This window comes from Theropithecus gelada, chromosome 8 (assembly GCF_003255815.1).
Source record: "Theropithecus gelada isolate Dixy chromosome 8, Tgel_1.0, whole genome shotgun sequence".
NCBI lineage: Eukaryota > Metazoa > Chordata > Mammalia > Primates > Cercopithecidae > Theropithecus > Theropithecus gelada.
In genome coordinates this window covers 126,867,703-126,892,720 of record NC_037676.1, presented here as the reverse complement: position 1 = coordinate 126,892,720, position 25,018 = coordinate 126,867,703, and the positions used below count along the sequence as shown (strand labels likewise).

Genomic DNA, 25,018 nt, shown 5'->3' with positions numbered 1-25,018 from the left:
CCTTGGGACATGTGGTCAGCGCCTGCGTCCCACAATCCCATTGCCTTCTGACAACTTCCTAACTGATGACTGAGCCACAGTCAGGTTTCACTCATTCATTGGTAGTTATTCTTATCTGCATTCTGTTAGAAGAACACAGTTACTAAAGTGGGTGTGGGGAAGAGAACAGTGCAGAAGGAGAACCGGAAGAGGAACCAGAGTGACTTGGGTTATCTGGTAAAGTCTTCATTGCATGATGTGACCAGCTCTCAGAGGGGCATCTAATTTAACCTCAGAGGGTCCTCAGGATGTTAGAATCGCGTCCCATTTTCATGGTAATTGGGCAAGACTGAGAAAATGTTTTGGGGATACACATTTTATCTTCCACTTACAGCAGTGGCTTCTAACCACTGAGGACTCTCCACGTTACCAATCTCTACCGACCTACCTCAAGCTTTGTGAAATCTTATTTACTGAACAAATTACATTTTTAAGTAATAATTAAGCCCCCCATTTTCTTTAGAGATATATAGTAACTGTTAACCTGGGGTCGTTTTTATCAGGCTTTATGTAATTCCAACAGAAAGCAAAGGACTGTGGGTGCTTAAGTTAGCCTGAGCAGTAAAGAGGCTTTTAGACTTACTGAGAATAGTTTTTGGATTCACATTACCACTGCTTGACCTGAGACTCGATTTGGGAGCTAGAAACTGAAACCAGTTATGCCCTTCCATTGAAAAGATGGAGGCTGGGAGGCTGGGGCTTGCCTAGCTTGTAGGGACTCAAGGGCACTTTGGTCATGTCATGGTGCTGCTTTCTCTCCTGTGCAAGCCTCACCCTTGCTTTCTCTCTTGAGTGGTAAAAGCCAGCCTCTTATTTGCTATTCCAGGGTTAGAATTTCAATTACTTTTTTAAAAAGACTCTGTTTAGATCAGAAACCATCTGGGGAAGGTATGACTTGAGATAGAAATTGAAGAGGTAGAGGGGAGAAGAAGATAGTGTATGAGTTAGTTTAAATGACCCCAGATGAGTTTGGCCAGGAAATCAACTGCGGAATGCATCCTCTGTCCCTGGCCTGTATCCCTCAAGGGCCTTTGATGGAGGCTTGGCTTAATTGCAGTCACTTTTCCTCCAGAACTTGAACTCAGTAAAGGTGTGCAGTAAAAATGGGGAAGGGGGATGAGGAGGAGCCAGGAGAGAATCAAGGAAGAGCAGATATTACAAGCGTAGAACGTGAAACTTGCCATGGCTGCCTGGGTGCACTTACTCAGTTTGTTGAGCTCCTATGTCTGAAGCTGTTTCCAAAACGTCAGTTTCTAGAAAACAGGATCCTGAATTCGGCTAAGCGTGATTCCCAGGGCCATCCCAGGGAAGCTGTCCTGAAGATGCCTCCTGCTTAGACGGGTTGCAGAGGGGAGTCAGTAGCTGAAAGGGTGATTTCAGGATAGATTCTCCTGGCAAATAGGGAGGGGTCCTCTGCATGAATAAGCCATGCACCCTGCCAAAGGAAGCTGGCAGGAGGTGATTCATGCTGAAGCCTGACAGTACATGTCCACCCTGAACTCATGGCCTTGGATGCGGACAGGCCAACTGTACACAGTTTAGTGAGGAAGTGGCGACAGCGTGGTTTGAATCTGGCTGATAAAACAGATGTTCAGGGGAAGGGTTCTTATTTTCTCCCAGTTATAGGATTGGGGGTAGGGGAAGAAAATCTAATTCCCTATCTGCCAAATGTTTCTATTGGTAATGTCCTGGCAACAGTGAGATGCCCCCAAGAATGGAGTGGTTAAAAGTTCTAGCTATAGACTCAGCCCTGGATGTAAATTCTGAATTCTGTGTGACCTTGGGCAAGTTACTTAACCTCTCTGAGTACCCTTGTCTTCATCTGTAAAACGAGGATAATGATACCTACTTTTGGCGGGATGCAGTGGCTTGTGCCTGTAATCCCAGCACTTTGGGAGGCTGAGGCAGGTAGATCACTTGAGATCAGGAGTTCGAGACCAGCCTGGCCAACATGGTGAAACCCCGTCTCTACTAAAAATACAAAAATTAGCTGGGCGTAGTGGTGGGCGCCTGTAATCCCAGAATCGCTTGAACCTAGGAGGCAGAGGTTGCAGTGAGCCAAGATCACGCCATTGCACTCCAGCCTGGGCGACAAGAGTAAAACTCTGGTTCAAAAAAAAAAAAAACCTCAAAAATTAGCTGGGCGCAGTGGCACTCCAGCTACTTGGGAGACTGATACACAAGAATCGCTTGAACCTGGGAAGCAGAAGTTGCAGTGAGCTGAGATCGCACCACTGCACTCCCAGCACTCTAGCCTAGACAACAGAGCGAGAATCTGTCTCAAAAAAAAAAAAAAAAAAGATACCTACTTTATAATGATACCTATAAGAGGAGTATAATGAGATTTTTAAAAAAAGAATACAACTTTCCTGCAAGGGTTTGTCATATTGCAAGCACTCAGTACATGGTAGCTATTCCTAATAATATGGAAAACTGCAAGATTACCTCCTAAGAGATGATAAAGTCACTATATTCTGGCATAGTCTGGGGATGGACAGAAACCTCCTAAAGGAATAAAGTAGCTCTTAGGCCGGTGACACATGCATGAAACCTGATTTTAGGTGGTAGCGGGTTCAAGGACAGATGTTTATCACAGGGAGTTCTCATCTCCAGCGGGAGCCCAGTGAGAGGGCAGGGAGAGAGGCAGTGCGAGGGCTCTCTCTGCAGAGTCCCAGCTTAGAGCCATCCCTTTGTCAGGGATGGATGTAGCAGGCCCTCACTCTGATCCCTCAAACACTAACTCCCTGGTTCTGATTCCGTATTCATCTGGCCACCTTCTAAATTATGTGGTAACCCAAGAAGGCTGCCTGGGAGATAATGCCCTGATCCAGATACTGTGAGCATCTTATCTACCCGACAGTTAAATTTTGTGAACTAAGAAAACGACATGTGGTTTCTGCATCAGGCCACATCTGCTTTGCTGGCAGGAGCTGGCGTCATCGAGTCGCTCAGACACGGCTTCAGCAGGAGCATCTTTCTGTGCCCACGCAGCAGAGGCAGACCGTGGCAGTGGGGGGTTCATGGTGGCAGATGTCGGGGAGACAGCTGGAATTTCCCAGGTGACACCCCCACAGGGTGTTGCAGCCAGACACCATTCCATCCGAAACGTAGACAGGGAAGCCTCCCTGTCGGAATGTGTTTGCTCCTAATATGGTTTTCCCATAGTGTGAGCGTGTCCGTGTCTTTGTGTTTCCATATTACCATTCTCGCTTTGCTTTTAAAACAGCAACAAAGAGGAATATTGGTCTTTGTGACTGCCAGTGTGGTGCATGCCAGAATCTCATGCTTGCTGGTCTGAAGCCGCCAGATGGTGGTAGGATTGTGTGTGGTTTTGTTTCCTCTGCTTTTTTAAAAGTCGTGAAGTGGGAGAGACTGAGAAGTGGGAGATTGGCTGGAAGATTATCATCTGATAACAGTTTGCAGTGTCTTCCACCCTGTGTGTGGGCACAGTGGTGTCTTCCAAAAATGTGACGCTGACCCTACCTAGCGTTTGCTGAATGTGCAGTATTAGCTGTCCCGTAAACACCAGCTGGGTTATTCATTATGTACTCAGCTATATACAGTAGCTGAATAAAACAGGTTTTAAAACACACACACACAGGAAATTTTCTGCATGTTTTTCTCTTCCTTGAAGATTGAAGTGAGTTGTTAGGATTGCCATTGTAGCAAAAGGGAAGTTGTACTTCCTTTGTTGGGGGCTTTGTGAGTTTATTTTTGAAAATCTTTTCAAGTTCTTTTACTTTTGTCCTAAGGAACCTAGTTTCACAGCTTAAAGGACTAATGTTTCTCTTCTGTTAGTTTCCTTGAAATCAGATTGTGTGTTTGTTGCAAACACATTTAGATTAAGCTTGTCCGACCCATAGCCTGTGGGTCCCATGCGCTGCAGGATGGCTTTGAATGTGGCCCAACACAAATTCATAAACTTTCTTAAAACAGATGTTTTTTGCGTTTTGTTTATTTTATTTTATTTTGTTTTATTTTGTTTTTATTTTATTTTATTTTGTTTTATTTTATTTTATTTTAAAGATGGAGTCTCACTCTGTTGCCCAGCCTGGAGTGCAATGGCGTGATTTGGCTCACTGCAACCTCTGCCTCCCGAGTTCAAGCAATTTTCCTGCCTCATCTTCCTGAGTAGCTGAGATTACAGGTGCCTGCCTCCACACCGGGCTAATTTTTTGTATTTTTAGTAGAGACGGGGTTTCACCATGCTGGCCAGGCTGATCTTGAACTCCCAACCTTAGGCAAACCACCATGCCTGGCCTGTTTGTTTGGTTTTTAGCTCATCAGCTATCGTTAGTGTATTTTATGTGTGGCCCAAGATAATTCTGCCATGTGGCACAGGGAAGCCAAAAGATTGGACATACCCAACTGAGATGATCTTGTAAATGGCATAGGCAAAAAAGTTTGTGTTTTGCAGCCATTTCCAAGGCTAACATAAGGTATCAGGATGCTGCTCAGTGACTTATGTGTGATCAGGGTCTCTACTGAGTGGAGAGGGGATACTTGTCTGGTGTGAACAGAGTCAGGTCTCTATGAAGACTTGTGATACCAAAAACTGGTCACTTCTCCATTTTCTCCCTCTCTCCCTCCACCCCCTGTAGTTAAACAAATGTAGAGCATCAAATGATGCCACTTTCTCCTGGTTGTCCGTCTCTCCACGACCAAGGGTAAAAATAAAATGCTGATGAAGCCAGAGGAGCATGGTTTGTTCATTTGAAGTTCTTAATATCCTGAGTGCTGGCTTCGACCTTTAATGAAAATGACGGTCTTCCTGGCAGGGGTCGGCTGCCTCACAAATGTGCAGCTTAAAGAACAAGGATAGTTTCCCTGAACAAGAGAAACAGCAGCAAGCATGGAAGTCCTCAGTGCATCAGGAACACTCTGCTAATTACAGGCAAGAGTGGGATGCCTGGCCAGGCGTAGTGGCTCATGCCTGTAATCCCAGCACTTTGGGAGTCTGAGGCGGGCAGATCACTTGAGGTCAGGAGTTCGAGACCAGCCTGGCCAACATGGTGAAACCTCGTCTCTACTAAAAATACAAAAATTAGCCGGGAGTGGTGGCGCATGCCTGTAATTCCAGCTACTTGGGAGGCTGAGGCAGGAGAATTGCTTGAACCCGGGAGGTGGAAGTTGCAGTGAGCTGAGATGGCGCCACTGCACTCCAGCCTGGGCAACAGAGCAAGACTCCGTCTCAGGAAAAACAAAAAGAGTGGGACGCCCAACAGCAAGGAACTGCTGGTTTGTTACTCCGTGAGTTTTCTAAGGCACCTTCCAGCTGTAAGGTCACCATGAAAATCCATCATTTCCAATTATAGGAGATGTCCACTCTATGAGGGCAGGGGGGCTGTGTCTTTACTTCATAGCACAATGATTAGACCAAGGTAACATTTCCTAAAAATTTGTTGACTATAGGAACACTATCCTTTCTCTACTCTAGCATCTTGGTTGCCAGAAAGAGGGGTCATCCGGTCTAACTTGGAGATCACCTAAGAGATCCACCTTATAGACCCCTAGGCTGATGTACCCACCTCTAACCAAGGTCTGGCTAGCCCCTTGCCTGGAGCTTCCTTACTGATGAGTTATTTTGTTGGTCTGGGTTATAACTGTCTACCTAGTAGCCTTTTGGGATTTGCCCCTTGGTCTAGATCAAGCCTGTTCAACCTGCGGGCCTCATGTGGCTCAGGACAGCTTTGAATGCAGCCCAACACAAATTCGTGAGCTTTCTTAAAACGTCATGAGGCTGGGCATGGTGGCTCACACCTGTAATCCTAGCACTTCGGGAGGCCAAGGTGGGGGAATCACTTGAGGCCAGGAGTTCGAGACTAGCCTGGCCAACATGGTGAAATCCCATCTCTACTAAAAACACAAAAATTAGCCGGGCGTAGTAGTGCACACTTGTAGTCCCAGCTATTTGGGAAGCTGAGGTGGGAGGATCGCTTGAACCCAGGAGGTGGAAGTTGCAGTGAGCCGTGATTGTACCACTGCTCTCCAGCCTGGATGACAGAGTGAGACCATGTCTCAAAAAAAAATTAAAAATTATATATATATGAGATTTGTGATTTTTTTTTAAGTTCATTTGCTGTTGTTCGTGTTAGTGTATTTTATGTGTGGCCCAAGACAATTCTTCTTCCCATGTGGCCCAGGGAAGCCAAAAGATTGGACACCCCTGGTCGAAATCTTTGGGTAAAGCATGATCTTAGCTAGGACATCATGATTGAACTTTTCCAGGCCTAAGAATTGAGCTTCCTCTTCTCTTATTAGAATTCAGGTTCACACTCTGATGCCATTTGGAAACACTCTTACTTTCCTTTAAAGACTGTGTTCCGTCACTTCACGTTATAAAATAAAATAATCCTGAAACACGCCAGTGCGATTGCAGAAGGGGGGTGCCCAGCTTCGTGGTCAAGTCTGATGCTCGTGTGTGTGTGTGTGCAGAGCTGTGTCAGCTGTGGCTAGTGCTGGCCTCCAGGCATCCTCCGGGGCAGCAGATGGTGTACCCAGCCTTGCCCTGCTCGGTCCAGCCAGAGTGGCAGTGATGTACGCTGAGGCAACTTCTGTGATGCAGCACCCGGGCAGTCCTCCAGCCCGCCGTCAAGGTGAAAAGACCCCTGCCAATTCAGGACTTCTGGGCTGTCTGAGAGCAGGGGCTTGAGAGGAAGGAGAGACTATTTTCTCATGTATTGAAACTAAAATATTACAACCTGCCATGGGCCATTGCAGAAGTGTCCCTAAGTGGCCCTGAGTGTCCCATGACACAGTCCCGAGCCCTGGATTTTGTAGGAGCTTTCCTTTTCATTCTTGGCTGGAAGGAAGCTGGTGATGCAACTGTTGTGAGCTCTGAAATATAAAAATTAACAGTCAGGGGGTGCTGGGCACAGTGGCTCATGCTTGTAATCCCAGCACTTTGGGAGGTCAAGGCGGGTGGATCACCTGAGGTCAGGAGTTCAAGACCAGCCTGGCCAACATGATGAAACCCCGTCTCTACTAAAAATATAAAAAATTATCCAGGCATGGTGGCGGGCACCTGTAATCTCAGCTACTCAGGAGACTGAGGCAGGAGAATTGCTTGAACCTGGGAGGTGGAGGTTGCAGTGGGCGGAAGTCGCACCATTGCACTCCAGCCTGGGCAACAGAGTGAGACTGTGTCTCAAAAAAAAAAAAAAAAAAAAAAAATTACAGTCAAGGGAAACCTAGGGTCAAGGTCACTATAAAAAGCTATTTAGCCAAGGGCAATGGCCTTCCTGTTTTGAAGGGGTGGGGGCAGAGGATGGAGGCTCACTGGAGTTGGTTTTCATAAGCCTCCTGGTACCCCAGCTTTTACTTCCATCAAATAACCATGTTGTGGATGCATAACTATTAATAATACAAACAGCACTTTCCAGGCAAGCCCTCTGGACTGCTCCTTCCAGGCCTTTGGTCTTCTGAGATGTTTGGGAAGAAGGAACAATTCTGGCTTTCTTGGAAGCTGCCCTTTGCACTGTTCATTTGCCCTCTATGTACTGATTTGCCAGCTCCTTAGAGAAGGTAGATATTAGATGTGGGAGGAGTAGGGGTCATGATCTGGTGTCCAGTGTGTCCTTATGGACAGATGCCCCAGCCCAGCCAGAGTGAGTTACTCCGGCCTCTACCTTCCTGTAGGACTCAGCTTATTCTTGCTACATCACAGCTCTGCTTAATTGGACCACTGATGTAACCAGTGCTCCTTATTTTTCCTATAAAATATTCCAGCCCCTGCCTTCAGGAAGCTCACAGACTCTCTCTAGCATGCACACACACTTCTCACACCTGAGTTGTAGGCTTCACCAGCATCCACTGTGTGCGCTCACAAACCTGTATATGCCAGTTGCACACACTGTTAAATAATTTAATTATAAGGTATGTAAATGTTTGCAATGTGAATGTGAAAACCAAGATTTGTCATTTCTACAAAACAAGTAGAATGTTTAGAAATATATGATATTCATAAAAGTTGCTTTTGCAAAAAAAAAAAAAATGCCATCAAATTAAGTATGGATAAGGCAACTGTAAAAGATTTGGGAACAAAATTTATAAAAATCTGGGATATTCAGATTGCTTAAAAGAAGCCCAACATGGAAATCACAGATTATGCATTTTGGGTGTGGTTTATGCAACAAAGATAGCAGGAGACACTGGTCAGCGTATTTGGGGTTTTTGTTTGGAGTACAACCATCTATGATTGAGCCGAAGCCAGGCAGACCCTTGCAAAGACCACACAGGCAGGTGTGGGAGCTGGGCTTTGAAGCCACGTTAGCTAATTTCAGAGCTAAGCTTTTCACCCTGTGGTTCTTCTGCTTATGCTCCTGCTTATTTAGAAGATAGTTAGGAGTCTCTACTGAGACTCTAGATTAGTCACTGTGAGAGACACTGTTGCTACTGAAACTCTATGGTTTGCAGGCTGCGTGGGGTGTGCCTGCCATCCAAGTGTGTGGGAAAGAGGAGGGAGGTGGGAATACAGCTGCCAAGGAGCTCCCAAGACCCTTTTGGAGGTCAGCTGGGGGAGGACGGGGTCACTGACCTCAATAGGTAAGTTTTTGGTGTGCATCTGTTTTAGAAAAAGATTCCTGACACAGTATGTCACAGGGGAGCCTACACTCACGCGTGTTACATTTGGTGTGTGTGGTAGTTATGTACCCGGAAGCCAAAGATTTCCACTTTACTTAGATCTTTCATTTCTTTTTTTTATTTTTTATTTTTGAGATGGAGTCTCGCTCTGTCGCCCAGGCTGGAGTGCAGTGGCACGATCTCCGCTCACTGCAACCTCTGCCTCCTGGGTTCAAGCGATTCTCCTGCCTCAGCCTCCCGAGTAGCCAGGATTACAGGGACCCACCATCACGCCTGGCTAATTTTTTGTGTTTTTAGTACAGACAGGGTTTCACCATGTTGGCCAGGCTGGTCTCAAACTCCTGACCTCAGGCAATTGGCCAGCCTTGCCTCTCAAAGTGCTGGGATCACAGGCGGGAGCCACCGCGCCCGGCTACTTAGATCTTTTAAACTTGAACCCTGGTGGGTACAGTAATCAGTTTCACTGCGGGGGAAGGGGAGCTGCTGTTCAAATGCACGGGGTCCCTTCCATCAGCAGGCGGCAAGGGCAGCGGGGAGGGAGCAACCACTGGTGTCAGGATTCCAGCTGCTGTTTTGTAGACATCTTCAGCGACACTTTGGGGCTGGCTGTTGATTGCTGGTTGGTGTCCAGACAAAAGTCACGAGCCATTGAGTAGTTGGAGGTGGCTTTTTTATCCACCACCCGTTCTTCCTCCACATTCTAGCTGGGTCCTGTGAAGGAGCTCTTCCTAACCAGACGGCTGCGGCCTTGAATCCTGCTGGTGCGGCCTCTTGGGCTCCCTCCCCTAGTTATTTGGGTATTTCCAATATTTTGGACTTGTGCACAAGCTGCCTCTAGTTGAATTAATGCGTCCCTAAGGCCATAGGAGAGGGGGTTAGTTCTTGTTGGCTTTTGGGGAATGTTAGTTGTGTGTTTTTAAATTAGGGTTTCTTTAATGGCAAATGGAACATTTTCTTCATTATGAGAACGCGCGTCGCCTATTACCTCTGTGCTTATGAAGCTGGGGGTAGGCAGCGAACTTAATAGCTTTTCAGAGCTTCTGCAGTGAGCGTTTGCGGGGAGGCTGCTGGTGCAGTGAGCGTTTGCGGGGAGGCTGCTGGTGCAGTGAGCATGTCAGCTGGCTTCCCTGGGCCAGCACTGGAAACAGTGAGCCCTCCTTATGGAAAAAGGATGCACGTTCCTATGCCAGTGCTTCTCACCAGGGACGAGCTTGCCCCCTGGGGACATTTCTAGTTGTCATGACTTGAGGGGTGTTACTGGCATCTAGTGGGTAGAGGCCAGGGAGGCTGCAAAGCATCCTACAATACACAGGACACAAAACATGATCATTCCTCTTGTTCTTGCCTTTTTTTTTTTTTTTTTTTTTTTTGAGACAGGGTCTCAGTCACTCAGGCTGGAGTGTGGTGGTGTGATCATAGCTCACCGTAACCTTGAGCTCCTGAGTTCAAGTGATCCTCCCACCTCAGCCTCCTGAGTGGTTGGGACTGCAGGCGTACACCACCACACCTAGCTCATTATTCTTATTTTTTTTTAGAGATGGGGTCTTGCTGTGTTGCTAGCTGGTGTCGCTTAAAGCCAGAGTTTGAGACCAAACTTAAGCGATCCTCCTGCCTCGGCCTCCCAGAGTGTTGGGATTATAGGCATGGCCATCACACCTGGCCAAAAATGGTCATTCTTGATAACAAAGAATGATCCAGTTCAAAATGTCAGCAGGGATGAGGCCGAGATTCCCCACTCCAGGTGAACCCTCCTTCCCTGGCCCCTCTCCTACAGAGGTGCCTGAGAGCATTCTCCTCTCCTCTGGTTCGGTCTGGCTCCTAATTAGCCCTCAAGCAATGTCAGCTCTCGGGAACAGCAGAGATGCACAGTGACTTACTGTAACGGCAGCATACTTTCACCAAAGCAGTTCTTCAATCTGGCTTCCTCCAGCCCTTCCCCTCCACGCCGTAGAAGCTGGGCCTGACAAAACGGCTTTTCAATCCTCGCTCGCCACCTGCCCACACTGTAGCCCCCAAGAATGCCTGCCATTAGTCCCCTGCTATGCAGGGAGATGGCAGCTGCCTGCAAATGAGGCAGCTTGGAGGGACGGGACAATGCCACTCGATGGACCCACTGTCCTGCCTGTCGCTGCCAGTTCTCTGCAGCAAGGGGCAGTCTGACTTCGGACTTTAGGGGGCAAGGAAACTTTGCTTTTCTTATTTCCTCCCTACCCCCGCCCCAAATATGCATTAAACAATTTGTATTCTGTCTGTGACTTTAATGGGCCTCTTTGTCCTCAGCTGGGAATGTCTCCAGCTTGTCGTAGTGGGAGACAGCCCTTGGTATCCGTAGAACCAGGCTTGGATTTTGTCTCTATTGCTGATCAGCTCTGTGGCCCTCAGCAAGGTCGTTAACCCTCCTGAGGCTCAGGTGTTTTCATTTGTAACATGGGGTTGATAATGCCTACCACAGAGGGTTACTGTCAGGATGGTGTTCCCTGCACTGCTTTTTCTGTGTCCCTCCAACCAATCTTTGTAAGATGCTCAACGGCCTGGCACCTGTCTTTACCGTCCTTGAAATCACATTAGTTTTGCTGCACGGTAGGACTCCAGCCATGGAGTGCAGTGCACCCCTGGAAAGATAGTTGATGTCCTAATCCCTGGCGCCTGTGAATGTGACTGTTTGGACACATGGTCTTTGCTGATGTAATCAAGTTAGGATGAGGTCATTAAGGTGGGCCCTAATCCAGTAGGACCTGGGGTCTTTATAGGAAGAGGGAAATCTGGACACACACATACACACACATACACACAGCAATGCCTTCACACAGGTCTCATGGGAAGATGGACACACACAAGCGGTGAGCCTAGCACAACAGAGGCAGAAATTTGAACAATGCAGCTGCAAGCCAAGGAATGCCAGAGTCACCAGCAGCAAGGAGAAGGCAAGGAAGGACTCTCCCTGTAGGTTTCAGAGTGAGCACGGCCCTGCCGACAACTGGATTTCAGATTTTTAGCCTCCAGAACTATGGTTGCTTTAAGCCAGCCGGTTTGGGGTGCTTTGTTATAGCAGTCCCAAAAACCAATACAAATACTCAGTGAACGCTCGTGGAACGTGTGTCTTCATCTGCAAAATGTATGGTGCTGGGCCCAGCAGTCATGCTTTGGCAGCCCAGCCCCTGGATGGTTCACTTCTTCCTTTCCACTGATGATTCCTTCACAGATCACCCACAGATCATACTGGCTGGTTTTGTGCTGCTTTATTAGAAAAGCGTTTGCTTGTTATGGGAGAAAGTTTTCACACGTACCACACTGAACAGGGTTACGTTTTTGCCGTAAAGTATTTGTGCATCTCTAAGCAGTGGCATCAAGTCACCAACTTAGATTTCTTTTAGCAGCACATTGGTTCCTGGTTCTGGCAAGAAGCCTGAGAGGCCATTGCTCCCTCCTCTCTTCTCCTTTCAAGAAGCAGAATCAAATCAAAGCGGCTCTAAAAATAAGGAAATGGATATGCTTGCAAAACAGGGGTGCCAGGCCCAGAGGAAGAGCAGGCTCAAGTTGGTGGCTAAGGGAGGTCACTGGGGACTCAGGCCCTTTCTCTCTTCTGTCCACAGCAGTGTCATCCTGAGGCAGGTGTCCCCATGGCCATAGGATGGCTGATGGCAGCAGCTGCACAGTCTGCTCCCTTGTTTGTGGCCTATGGAGCCCTTTGGTGTGTTTCTTTTAAGATCAGGAAAACTTTCCCCGGAAGCCTGCCCAGCAGCCTCCTCTCCATGTCTTTGTCCTATCCCCGAACCAGCCACTGCCAACGGGGATGGAGTTAGCATCATGGGCCTAGACCAGCCATGTGAGGGCGAATGGGTGCTGCAGTCAGCCACAGTGCCCTGCCACACTCGCCAGATTCACAACTCTGACCCTTTTTTAGTGGTCATGATAAGGGTGCCCCAAAGATGTCTACGTTCTAATCTCTAGAACCTGTGAATGTTACTGTACGTGGCCAAAGGGGTCTCTGCTGATGTGTGCTGATGTGGTTAAGGGTCTTGAGGCGGGGAGATGATCCTGGATGGTCCAGGTAGGTCCCGTGTAATCAGAAGGATTCTCATAAGAAGGAGGCAGGAAAATTGGAGGCGGAGAGAGATGTAAGGACAGAAGCAGAGGTCAGAGAAGGGAGAAGATGCTGCACTGCTGGCTTTGAAGATGGACAAAGGGGCCACGAGCCAAGGACTGCGGGCAGCTTCTAGAAGTGGGAAAAGGCAAGGAAATAGATTCTCCCCTGAAGCCTCCAGAAGGTGGTACCTGACACCCTGATATTAGACCAGTGAAACTGATTTTGGACTTCTGACTTCCAGAACTGTAAAATGAACTTTTGGGGTTTTTTTTTGTTTGTTTGTTTGTTTGTTTTTTGAGACAGAGTCTCGCCCTGTCGTCCAGGCTGGAGTGCAGTGGCCGTGATCTCGGCTCACTGCAAGCTCCACCTCCCGGGTTCACACCGTTCTCCTGCCTCAGCCTCCCAAGTAGCTGGGACTACAGGCGCCCACCACCACGCCCGGCTAATTTTTTTGTATTTTTAGTAGAGATGGGGTTTCACCGGGTTAGCCAGGATGGTCTCAATCTCCTGACCTTATGATCCGCCCGCCTTGGTCTCCCAAAGTGCTGGGATTACAGGCGTGAGCCCCCGCGCCCGGCCAAACTTCTGTTGTTTTAAGCCACTAAGCTTGTGGTCATTTATTACAGCAGCAAAGGGAAATGAATACAGCATTGTATCTCTAGGCTGACCAGGAATCAATATAGAACTTTGCTAAGATTAAGCATCTTGTTTGTATTTTATATCTTTTACACAAGTATTTGAGGATTAAACACAAGACAAACCCAGTCCCTGGTCCTGCCTCCAGATAGGGCCAGCCTGGTGATTTGCTCTCAAAATGGTAAATGTCGGTTCCTTTATTCAACACCAGTGCTAGGTGCCGAGACACAGAAGTAAGGTGTTGTCTTCACTCAAGCTGCTGCGTGTGCCTCGGCCAGCCATTTGATTCCATAAATACGCCCACTCGCAAATGGGAGCTCTTCCAGATGTCTTCTCTGCCTTTGTAGCTCAGGCCAGTTTCCTCTGAAGCTTATTCAAACCTGCTGATTTTTGTTTAAGTTCTTGCAAGGGTTAGGAAGAGCATAAGACGTTAAGCACTTCCACAGATGGACCTATTTTTAGGGTGCCCCATGTTGCCAAGATCAGTAGTGATTCTGACAGCTCAGTCCTGGGGTCCACAGGATGTCATCTGCCTCCTGTCCTCGTGCCAGTTGGACAGAGACACTGCTGTTTGGAAGTTTTCTTTGTGGTTCTTTATTTCCTCTCCTCTCTCGGGCTTCCTGTTCTACAGAGGCACAGTGGTGGAGCCACACACATTGTGTCTAGAAATTGTTGTTATTGTTCAGCCCTTTCCTTTCCTTTCCTTTCCTTTCCTTTCCTTTCCTTTCCTTTCCTTTCCTTTCCTTTCCATTCCATTCCATTCCATTCCATTCCATTCCATTCCATTCCTTTTTTGTTGTTGTTGAGACAGAGTCTCACTCTGTTGCCCAGGCTGGAGTGCAGTGGCACGATCTCAGCTCACTGCAACCTCTACCTCCCAGGTTCAAGCGATTCTCAAGCTACTCCTCCCAGGTAGCTGGGATTACCAGCATGTGCCACCGTGCCTGGCTGATTTTTGTATTTTTAGTGGAGACAAAGTTTCACCATGTTGGCCAGGCTGGTCTCGAACTCCTGACCTCAGGTGATCCGCCTGCCTCAGCCTTCCAAAGTGCTGGGGTTACAGGAATGAGCCACCGCGCCTGGTCAGTTCATCTGTTTCTGAGAAGCCTTGGGCTTTCCTGGGGATAAGTGACCAGTGGCAATCTATGGGAAATATCTGGGAAGGTGACAGAAGTAATGAAGCCGAGAAACGGAGTGGGGGCACTGACATTTGAGATGATCTTTTCCAACATCATAATTCTATCTTGAGGAAACTGAGGCATGAGTTATCTATGAAGCAGCTCTCCATCCCTGAACTCCCTATAGTAGCTTAGCAAGGATGGAGCACAATCTCTGTGGTACCAATTACACAGGGCCAGGTTCTAGAAGCAAAATGTGAGAGCTGGCTGTAAAGCACTAACACCCAGAATAGCATGTAGACCAATAGGTTTGGCATAGATTGTTCTAGGCTCTCGTCTCTGCTCTGTCCCATCTCCCTTTGTCCATAACAAGTGCCATATACCCGGGGGGATAAATGCATAGATGCTGGAGCTTCAGCCTAGGTTTGAGTTCCACTTACTAGCAACGTAACCTGGGACAAATCACTTGGGCATTTTTTCCTTTGTGTAACATGGGATGGTCACAGTACCGATGCAGCTGGAGGTGCTGCGAGGATTAAATGAGTTGAAGTGTGCAGAGTACTCACGGCAGTGCCTGGCGCATCCTAAGCACTGTACATCTTCCTGCAACCTTACACATTGTTCTCCAGCGTTGTAAATGACCACGTGCAATTCCATCGCATGGTGGTGCTCTATGGTTGATTTAACCAGATCCCTGTAATGGGATTTTGTTTCCATCTTTTGACGCTGTAAACAACATTTCGATGACTACCCTTGTAGGTAAGGACTTTCTTTCACTCTTAATCATTTCTGCAGGTTAAATTTCTAGAATGAGAATTGCTGGGTGAAAGAAAAATCTTTCAAGGTTTTTCTTGATAGACGCTACATTTTGCTCCAGGAAAGTAGTAGTTGACACTCCTACCATCAGTGAGTGAGTGTGCCAATTTCCTTGTGTAGCCAGGTGATTAACTTTTAATCAAATGAAGGCCCAGAAAAAAATAGGAAATATTTCCGTGGGAGTAAAACGTTCCTCATCTTTGCTTATATGCAGTAAAAAGCTCAGAACTTGGAGAGCGCAGAAAGCAGGGCAGAGTTTGTGAAAACAGCGCCCTCTGCTGGCTCTCCCTGGTGTGAACAGTGGCAGATGGCGATGCTGAGATGGTCGTGGCATCCCCTGCTCTTTGGAGGCAGGTATATTTTTAAGAGACTCTGGTCATAAAAGTCAGACTTGGGCAATACTTGACCCTCGCTTGGGTTCTTTTACAGCAGTGGTTTCAACAGGCGTGATTTGTTTTCCAACACTTGGTACTCTCTGGAGACATTTTGGAGGAACTCAAGTCTGGGGGTAGGGTTAAAGGAAGTCTGCTATTGACTTCTGGTGGGTAGAGGCCAAGGATACTGCTAAACATCTCACACTGCACAGCCCAGCCCAGCAACAAAGCAGCCTTCAGCCCAGGATGTCAATATTGTCCAGGCTGAGAAAACCCTGTTTTTAGAGGAATAGAGGCATTGCCCTAAGAAGGTTTCTCTTTTCTGACTGAAATAAAATGTAGAAATATTAAGATATGGTATATGTGTCACAGTTACTATTATTTGGTTGTAGAAACCTGATGGTTTTGCAAAATGCGATGGAAAACAGGTGGAGCTGAACTAGTAAATGGGGATTTCTAGAAGGGAGGACACAGGAAAAGCCAACCCGTAGTAATGTCACGAGTACTAATAAGAGAGGGAAAGTTCTTCTACCAATTCAGCGTGGTTAAACCTGCTACAAATCCTGGTGGCTTTCCCTTGAAGGTCTTGTCTGTTAAAAATAGTGCTTTATTTGACACTTTTCCCCAAATTCACAAGCACCCGTGTTTTCATAACGTTCATAATTGCGCCCTCCAGTGTTCAGTGCAGAATTACCATGTGTGGTTATAATTTGCTCTCCCACGCCCTAGTAAATGCTGATTCAAGCATTGTTTTTAAGAGGGAGAAGGAAGAGAAGAACTTTAAAAATAGTCTTAGAGAAGGTGTGCCTGAAGGGGAAAAGTATGACGAGAATTTCGGGAAAATCAAACTGGGCTGCAACTTCCTTCAGTATTTGCTGAGCTTGAAGACCTCTGTTCCTGGTGTTGCCCAAGCCCATTTAAAAAATGTCCTATTACTGGCTGGGCATGGTGGCTTACGCCTTAATCCCAGCACTTTGGGAGACTGAGGCGGGTGGATCACCTGAGGTCAGGAGTTCGAGACCAGCCTGGCCAACATGGTGAAACTCCATCTCTACTGAAAAAAAAAAAGTAAAAAAAATCAGCTGGGTGTGATGGCACGCGCTTGCAATCCCAGCTACTTAGGAGGCTGAGGCAGGAGAATCATTTGAACCCAGGAGGTGGAGGTTGCAGTGAGCCGTGATTGCACCACTGCACTCCAGCCTGGGCAACACAGCAAGACTCCATCTCAAAAAAAAAAAAAAAAAAAAGCCCTACTACCTCATTTTGCTTTAGCCTTGCTATTCTCTGAATTACTTGTATTCTAGAACATTTGTCTTGAAATAATTAGCTAGCATGGCTGCCTTGGCTGTTCTAAATAATGTTAAGAGGCTTATTTTGTCAGAATTGTTGAGAAAAACTACAGCTCTTCCCTAAACAGCAGATACTATCTTGATTATCTTTCATGAGAAGTATTTTTCAAGCTATAGGTCATGGTCGATTTATAGGTTGTAAAGTCAATTTCTAGATTACAATCAACATTACCAAAAAAAAACCCAGATGGAATAGAAACTATCACACAGTGTGGTATATGGTAAGAGCAGCCTTTAGTGATACAGAAATCTGGCACCATACGTACAGACATGTTTACGTGTGCCTGTGTGTAAGCACACATGTGCATGATGAGAGCCTTCTAAAGGTAGTGGCTTAGATTTTACAACGTGGTGAAATCTGACTTGTTTATAAAGTTCTCTAAAGACCTCCATGATCCCTGCTAGTCTTCTATCCCTCACCTTTGCCTCTGTTGTTTTTTCAGGTGGGACCAGGGAGATTGGATCTGCTCTCACCAGGATGTGCATGAGGCACAGAAGCATAGAAGCCAAGCTGAGGCAGTTTTCGAGGTGAGGAGCATGTTTCGGCACCAATCGCCAATGCCCTTGCAGGTTTCAGGTTAAGGAAGCAGTCATGCATGACACACAGCATTTAAATCCCCACAACCTGTCTGGCTTGACTCATTCATTGGCTGAGTATTTGTTAGGCATCTGCTGCATGCCAGGCACTGGTCGAGGCCCTGGGGATGCAGCAGACCACCAGCCAGCCAGGCCCCTACCTTCACAGAGCCTGTGCTCCTGCATGGGTCTCTCCTTACCCTTTGTCTCTGCGAGGAGCCGGTGCAGCCTGCTGAGGCCTTTTGGGACCCCACTGCCCTGTGGGAGCCTCGTAAGAAGAGGGGCTGCGAAATTGGAGAGTGAGATGTGCCTTGGTATCCTGTGTGCATCCTCCAGACTCACTGAGGAATGTGGCAGCTCACAGACCCCTCCACACCGCCAGCTTCCCGTCTGGCTTCCAGGCATCCAGAATAGGGAAGAAATGGTAGTAGCTGGCAATGGAATTGAGTTACAAATGTTGAAGTGAACGTGGACATTGTTTTCCAAGCAGATCAGCATCATTCAGCAGTTTTACATGATTCTGTTTGGGAGAAAATGAAGGGGCGCACCTGCAGAGACCTTCACCCCTCAGTGACCCCGAGGCTGGCGGTGCAGCTCGAGAATTTTCTGGGTCTCTTCACTCTTCTCTTTCTCCAGGCTGTGCACACTTAGTGTATGTTTATGACCTGTCATGCCGCATGCACATCAGAATCTTGTGGGTCTTTTTTAAAAATAGTGACGCTGGGCCCTCAAAGTCTCCACTGGGGGTGAGATAAGGCCCAGGTGTCTTTGCATTTTGGAGGTCCCTGTTGTGCAGCTCTCAGTGGTTCTGCAAGTGGACTTGTTAATACAAACACTGGAATATCACAGGGAAAATGGGAAGAAGGTCACTTCTGCCAGTCACATTGACAGCTTCTTAATAGTCATTGAAAAACATTTTTCAGGCCGGGAGCAGTGGCTCATGCCTGTAATCCCAGCACTTTGGGAGGCCGAGGCGGGCGGATCACGAGGTCAGGAGATCAAGACCATCCTGGCCAACATGGTGAAACCCTGTCTCTACTAAAATACAAAAAATTAGTCGGGCGGGGTGGTGAACTCCTGTAGTCCCAGCTACCTGGGAGGCTGAGGCAGGGGAATCGCCTGAACCTGGGAGGTGGAGGTTGCAGTGAGCCAAGATTTCACCACTGCACTCCTCGTGACAGAGCGAGACTCCGTCTTTAAAAAAAAAAAAAAAAAAAAAACCCAAGAGAAGCATTCTTGGAACATGACTGTTCTGGAGCCCAGGGGTTTAGATGAGAACGTCAGTTTCAGGTAATTGTAATTTAGGTATGTTTTGGCAACCACACTTCAATCCTGACAACAGAATGTATCTATTTAATTTCTCCCTTTTTCCCCCCTGCTTGCTCAAAGCGCTTTAATTGATTGTCTGATAAACCCACTTCAAGAACAGATGGAAGAATGGAAGAAAGTGGCCAACCAGCTGGATAAAGACCATGCAAAAGGTATAGGGGCGAGACGTCTAGTGCATCATTGCACGCTGGGGGGCGCTGTGGGAAGTTGCCAGCTGCCGCCTGGCCCCTCTGCTAGGTTTATTGGTGTCACCAAAACAGCTAAGGGCCCATTCTGTCCCTGCTTCTCCTGTAGGTGTCAGGGGATGAGGAGAACAAAGTGATCCCGTTGTGAGGCTGAGTGCTGTTTCTTTGGTGTGAACCAACATTCAGCAGCTGATAGTCTGATCCCTCAGTGGCATGAATTGTATTCAGCTGAATTAAGAATAAATCACAGGGTGGTGCGGTGGCTCAGCCCTGTTATCCCAGCACTTTGGGAGGCCGAGGCAGGCGGATCACTTGAGGTCAGGAGTTTGAGACCCCATCTCTACTAAAAATACAAAAAGTAGCCAAGCATGGTGGTGGGTGCCTGTAATCCCAGCTACTCGGGAGGCTGAGACACAAAAATTGCTTGAACCCGGGAGGTGGAGGTTGCAGTGAGCCAAGATTGCACCATTGTACTCCAGCCTGGACGACGGAACGAGACTCCATCTCAAAAAAAAAGAAGAAATCATAGGCCAGGTGCGGTGGTTCACACCTGTAATTCCAGCACTTCAGAAAGCTGAGGCGGGCAGATCACTTGAGGCCAGGAGTCTGAGACCAGCCTGGCCAACTTGGTGAAAGCCCGTCTCTGCTAAAAATACAAAAATTAGCCAGGTGTGGTGGTGCATGCCTGTAATCCCAACTACTCAGGAGGCTGAGACATGAGAATTACTAGAACCCAGGAGGCAGAGGTTGCAGTGAGCAGAGATTGCACCACTGCACTCCATCCTGGGTGCCAGAGCAAGACACTGCCTCCCCCTAACCCTCCAAAGAAGTATAAATCATAATGGCAGGTTTAAATGCCGAACATTCATACTTAAGGCATTTCAGCACATTCTGAAAGCCAGACTTTCAATATAAGCTTACCCTAGGTCTCCTGCCCATTCTCTTTGTGCGTTGTCCCAGTTGGGTGAGACAAGTCTTTGTAAACTGGTTGAATGAGTTGTCAGGGACCTTGATGGTGTGAGAGGAACTAAGTGTAATCTGCAGAGCAAACAGCACTGATGCTTTTGAGTGAGGGCGTTTGTGTTCCTTTCACACAGGCCAACCAGACTGTTTCGTAAGAGCTTCTCATTCCCTCTCCATTCAGGTCATTCTGATGCTTTTTACATGCTAGGGTCTGCGGGGGCTACAGAAGGGTGAGTGGGGTATCTACTGAAACAGAAATAAATTAACCCTGTTACAAAGCAAAGTAAAAGACTGCGATGAAGACCCAACCGGGTGCTCTGGGAATGTGAATGGCGGCTCCTAAAACAGGCCTCGTTGGGACTATGGGGATGGTTTATTCTACCTGCTTCAAGCTATATAATGAAAATTATTCTATGTCCCCAGCAACTCTCAGTAGCTACCAGAAAGTTGCACGTTCGTTCCAATTATTCATCCCTCCCCTCATCATGCACCTGTGCTCCTGAGTACTTACCGTATTCCATGCCTGTGCTTTCTCCAGAGCCACAGACATAAATAAGTTGGTCTTGGTTTTTGGTACATGTCCTTTAAATTTGTCTATCACAAACAATAGACTCTTGAAGTCACGTCTTCATTGTTATTGGAAATCTGACTTACGTAGAACTTCAACAAACCATCTTGATAAAAGAACCAGGAAGGGTGATGGCTTCTTCGTGTTGAGATTCAGAAGTATGGATACAATAGCCAAATACTTAGCAGTTATATTTAAAAAGTTAATATAGGCCAGGCATGGTGGCTAACGCCTGTAATCCCAGCACTTTGGGAGGCAGAGGTGGGTGCATCACTTGAGGTTGGGAGTTCGAGACCAGCCTGGCCAACATGGCGAAAACCTGTCTCCACTAAAAATACAAAAAAAAAAAAAAAACCACAATTACCTGGGCGTGGTGGCATGCGCCTGTAATCCCAGCTACTTGGGAGGATGAAACACAAGAATCACTTGAACTCAGGAGGCAGAGGCTGCAGTGAGCCGAGATCGCACCTCTGCACTCTAGTGTGGGCAACATAGCAAGACTCCATCTCAAGGAAAAAAAAAAGTGAATAAAAGTTAATCTTTTATCCCCCCTGCCCTAACTTGAAGTTAGGGAGAGAGGCAAATTCAGAGGATTAACTGGATCCCATTGTGTGTTAATCAGATCATGAGTTTTCTTCTCTTAGGTTCACGGGATTTATCCATCTGTACTTTTCATTGGGTAAAAGAAAATAGAACTATTTGAAATTTTTTTTCAGATGGGGAAAGAGTTGATAGTTTATGTTTGGCCCAGTTCACCTTGTGTTGGCTGACTTGGCTCATTCATTGGCTGAGTATTTGTCCGGCATCTGCTGTATGCCATGGACTGGTTGAGACCCTGGGAAAGCAGTAGACAACCAGCCAGCCAGGCCCCTGCCCTCAGGGAGCCTGCACCCCTGCGCGGGTCTCTCCTGCCTTCTGTCTGTGTGAGGAACCGCTGCAGCCTTCTGAGGCCTTTTGGGCCCCCACCACCCTGCAGGAGCCTCCTTCTTCTCTGTTAAATGTTCCCCTTTGCTGGTACAGCAAAGCTGAGACTTCAAATTGGATGTGTAAGGCCTTTTATAAGAGTGGTTGTGCTGAGCCCATAGGGAGAAGGCAGCAGGTCTTACAGAGAGCTCTACTCATCCAATAAAACACAGGTCCCTTGGTTTTCATGGAATATTTCCCCCTCCCTCCCATTCCCACTGCATACAGAGAAGCACGTCTCAATTTGCTTCTTTGGGGTCACATACCAAGATGAAGAGCCTAGGCCTGAATGTGAATTGAGACCCATTGTCTGGCCCTGCATACCTGCTAAATGGCCTCTCCATACAAAGGCCAAGAGACCATGGGCTACAAAGCCCCGACCCCCAGCCTCCATGACACGGCACTTCCTTCATCTTTTTGATTCAGCCTCTAACTCAGGCAGTGTGACCCGAGTAGCAGCCACACACAACCCACTCTGCTAGCCCAGGATGCTCAGACATGACCCAGACACTGCTTCTTCCTTTGGGGAGCTTGTAGGGGGAGGGAGGAGAGACTGCAGGGCAAAGCATAGGATGTCGGGGAAGAGAGATACAGGGAGCCCCAGAGGTTGGAGAGGTTTGGTTGAGGAGTTAGAAAACGAGGTGCCCTTTGGAGGGATCCCAGTGGATGGACATGGTTTCATCATGCTGACGTTAGAGCGGTGAAGGTGCCCTAGCCAGAGAGAAAACCATGCAGAGGCCAGGCGCAGTGGCTCACGCCTATAATCCCAGCAGTTTGGGAGGCCGAGGCTGGCGGATCACGAGGTCAGGAGATCAAGACCATCCTGGCTAACATGGTGAAACCCCGTCTCTACTAAAAATACAAAAAAAAAATTAGCCGGGCTTGGTGGCAGGTGCCTGTAGTCCCAGCTGCTCAGTAGGCTGAGGCAGGAGAATGGCATGAACCCAGGAGGCAGAGCTTGCAGTGAGCCGAGATCGTGCCACTGCACTCCAGCCTGGGCAACAGAGCAAGACTCCATCTCAAAAGAAAAAAAAAAAAAAAAAAGAAAACCATGCAGATAGGCAGGGAAAATGGAGGAGTGGCCAGAAAAGAGTGGAGAGCTACCATGCTGCACAGTGATTCCAGGTGTGTATAAATAGGCTTAGGGTCAGTAGAAGGGAAACCTCAGAGCTGGCTGCAAGGGAGCTGGCCAAGGTGAAATGTGCAGCAGTTGGCAGTGAATTGACTGTGAGAGCAGCAAAGGGGAGAAGTGTCACGGGTGACCGTCATCCCAGGTGTCTGTGTCTGGATGATGAGGATGCCAGCAACAGAAATGGGGCAGTCTGCAAATGGGCCAGTGGTGGAGGAGGAAGCGGTTGGCGGGGGATGTGGTGCACGTGGACTGCCCCTCTGAGGGGTTTGTGGTGTCTAGCCACAGGATCCATGCTCAAAGGAAGGCAGCTGGTTCTTGCCCAGTCTCCCCACTCTGTGATGTACCTTCTCCTGCTGTGCGAGACACTGTTTTTCTGGATTTTAACATCTGGCCAGCATCTTTTCCACATAGGATTTTGCTTTTGTTTTTGTTTTTTGTTTGTTTGTTTGTTTGCAAAACACAGTGGATTTGGGCCTTGGGAAAGTAGATAATATTGCAAAATCTTTCCAGATACTTGAGCTGAGAAATTGTGAATTTTTTTCATTTTTGTTAAAGTATTCCCGGCCAGGCACAGTGGCTCATGCCTGTAATCCCAGCACTTTGGGAGGCCGAGATGGGTGGATCATTTGAGGTCAGGAGTTCAAGACCAGCCTGGTCAACATGGTGAAGCCCCATCTCTACTAAAAATACAAAAATTAGCTGGGCGTGGTGATAGGCACCTATAATCCCAGCTACTCAGGAGGCCGAGGCAGGAGAATCACTTGAACTTGGGAGGTAGAGGTGGCAGTGAGCTGAGATCACACCACTGCCCTCCAGCGTGGGCCACAGAACAAGACTCCATCTAAAAAAAAAAAAAAAAATTCCCAAATGGAGCCTCCCTCAAATCTGGTTTGAGTGAATATGACAGGGCAAGACCACTGTGCATTTTGTTTTCGTGTCTCTAGCCCCTTGGTTGTAAATGTCATGAGATTATCATTGTATTCTGATAAAGCCTCTGATGGCGTGTCACAGTTTATGCTTTCTGTTATAAATGTAATAGCTGTTTCTAACATATTTTCTGTTAAGCAAAACGGTAAAATTATTCCATATTCTGCTTTCTCTTAGAATATAAGAAAGCCCGCCAAGAGATAAAAAAGAAGTCCTCGGATACACTGAAACTGCAGAAGAAAGCAAAAAAAGGTAACTCCTAAAATTCTGCCACTGATGTTACTTCCCGATGGAGGGCTTGATTTGTCTTTGAAGCGAAAGGTGTTCACTTCAGAGACTTCCTTAAGTATGATGGCCCTGGAAAACAGATGGGAGCAAATAGGACCTATCTGAGTTCACGTTCTCAAAGTGCAGAATAGGTATTAATTTGAGGGGGTTGCCAAGTGGGACTTGACATGTTCCTTCCCCCACCTTTGTCTTCCCAGTCTGACAGTTTCCATGCCTATTGTGCTTCGTAATGATACCTATAAATTTCTTAGAAGCCTTGGGATAATGCAGAAAGGCCTTTATGCAAATGTTCTCTAGTAATTATTACAGAAATTATGTCATTTTCTCCTGCAGCTTTCACAGCCTATAATCTTCAAAACCCTTTATTAAGTCTTGTGAGAGTGCTAGGAATGGGTGCAGGGGAAGCTGGGAGTCACGGCCACACAGGGGATTTTCCATGGTGTTTATGAGGGAGGAGCTTGATAATCTACCACTGAGCAAAACCAGGCAAGACGCCTTTCCCCCATGTCCTCGTTTATCCTCCTTCGCAAACCAGTGAATCGTCAGATCTTTGACCCACCTTTGTTCCTCCAGAATGGACTGGGAGTTCGAAGAGAAAAATCTAGCGGCATCCACTTCGCAAGCACTTGTAACATTTTACTACCACCTAAAAACGTAGGGACTTTCTCCTGAGCTAGAGAAGGTGACATTCCTTCCAGTCTGTTCTTTGACACCAAGTTTCTGAATCTGCTGCTTCACAACTGATAAGATGGGGTTCTTCTGTCAGGCTGCTCTGTGGGTGGTGTTTACCATTAATTTGAGACAACAACGTTTTCGAGTTGGGATCCCCCAGCCTGAATTTTCTCTCCCCTAAACCAGCAGTTCTCTGTTGGAAATAGAAGACACATTTGGAGAGATGGGATGGTGGAGGGTGGTGTGGAGTGGGGTGATAATAGGACACAGTTTTTAACCTTGAACATTTCTATAAAATGAGCCCCCCACCCCGAATTTTCACAACCACCATGAACCCATTTCGAGATAAAGGCAGTGGAATTTTCAGCCACAGTCAGATTTTCCATCAGCATTGGCCCTAGCAGTTTCTTTTG

At 47.3% G+C, this 25,018-nt stretch overlaps 1 protein-coding gene across 13 annotated transcripts in view; it reads left to right on the top strand.

Moving 5' to 3' along the window:
* MTSS1 (MTSS1, I-BAR domain containing) overlaps nucleotides 1-25,018 on the top strand; it is a 184,218-nt gene that overhangs the window by 125,932 nt on the left and 33,268 nt on the right. For all 13 annotated transcript variants that reach the window (XM_025394926.1, XM_025394931.1, XM_025394925.1 and 10 more), the window contains exons 4-6: nucleotides 17,446-17,530; nucleotides 18,968-19,059; nucleotides 23,823-23,897. In XM_025394926.1, the coding sequence (XP_025250711.1) occupies nucleotides 17,446-17,530; nucleotides 18,968-19,059; nucleotides 23,823-23,897 (252 nt within the window). The remainder of the gene's footprint in view (nucleotides 1-17,445; nucleotides 17,531-18,967; nucleotides 19,060-23,822; nucleotides 23,898-25,018) is intronic.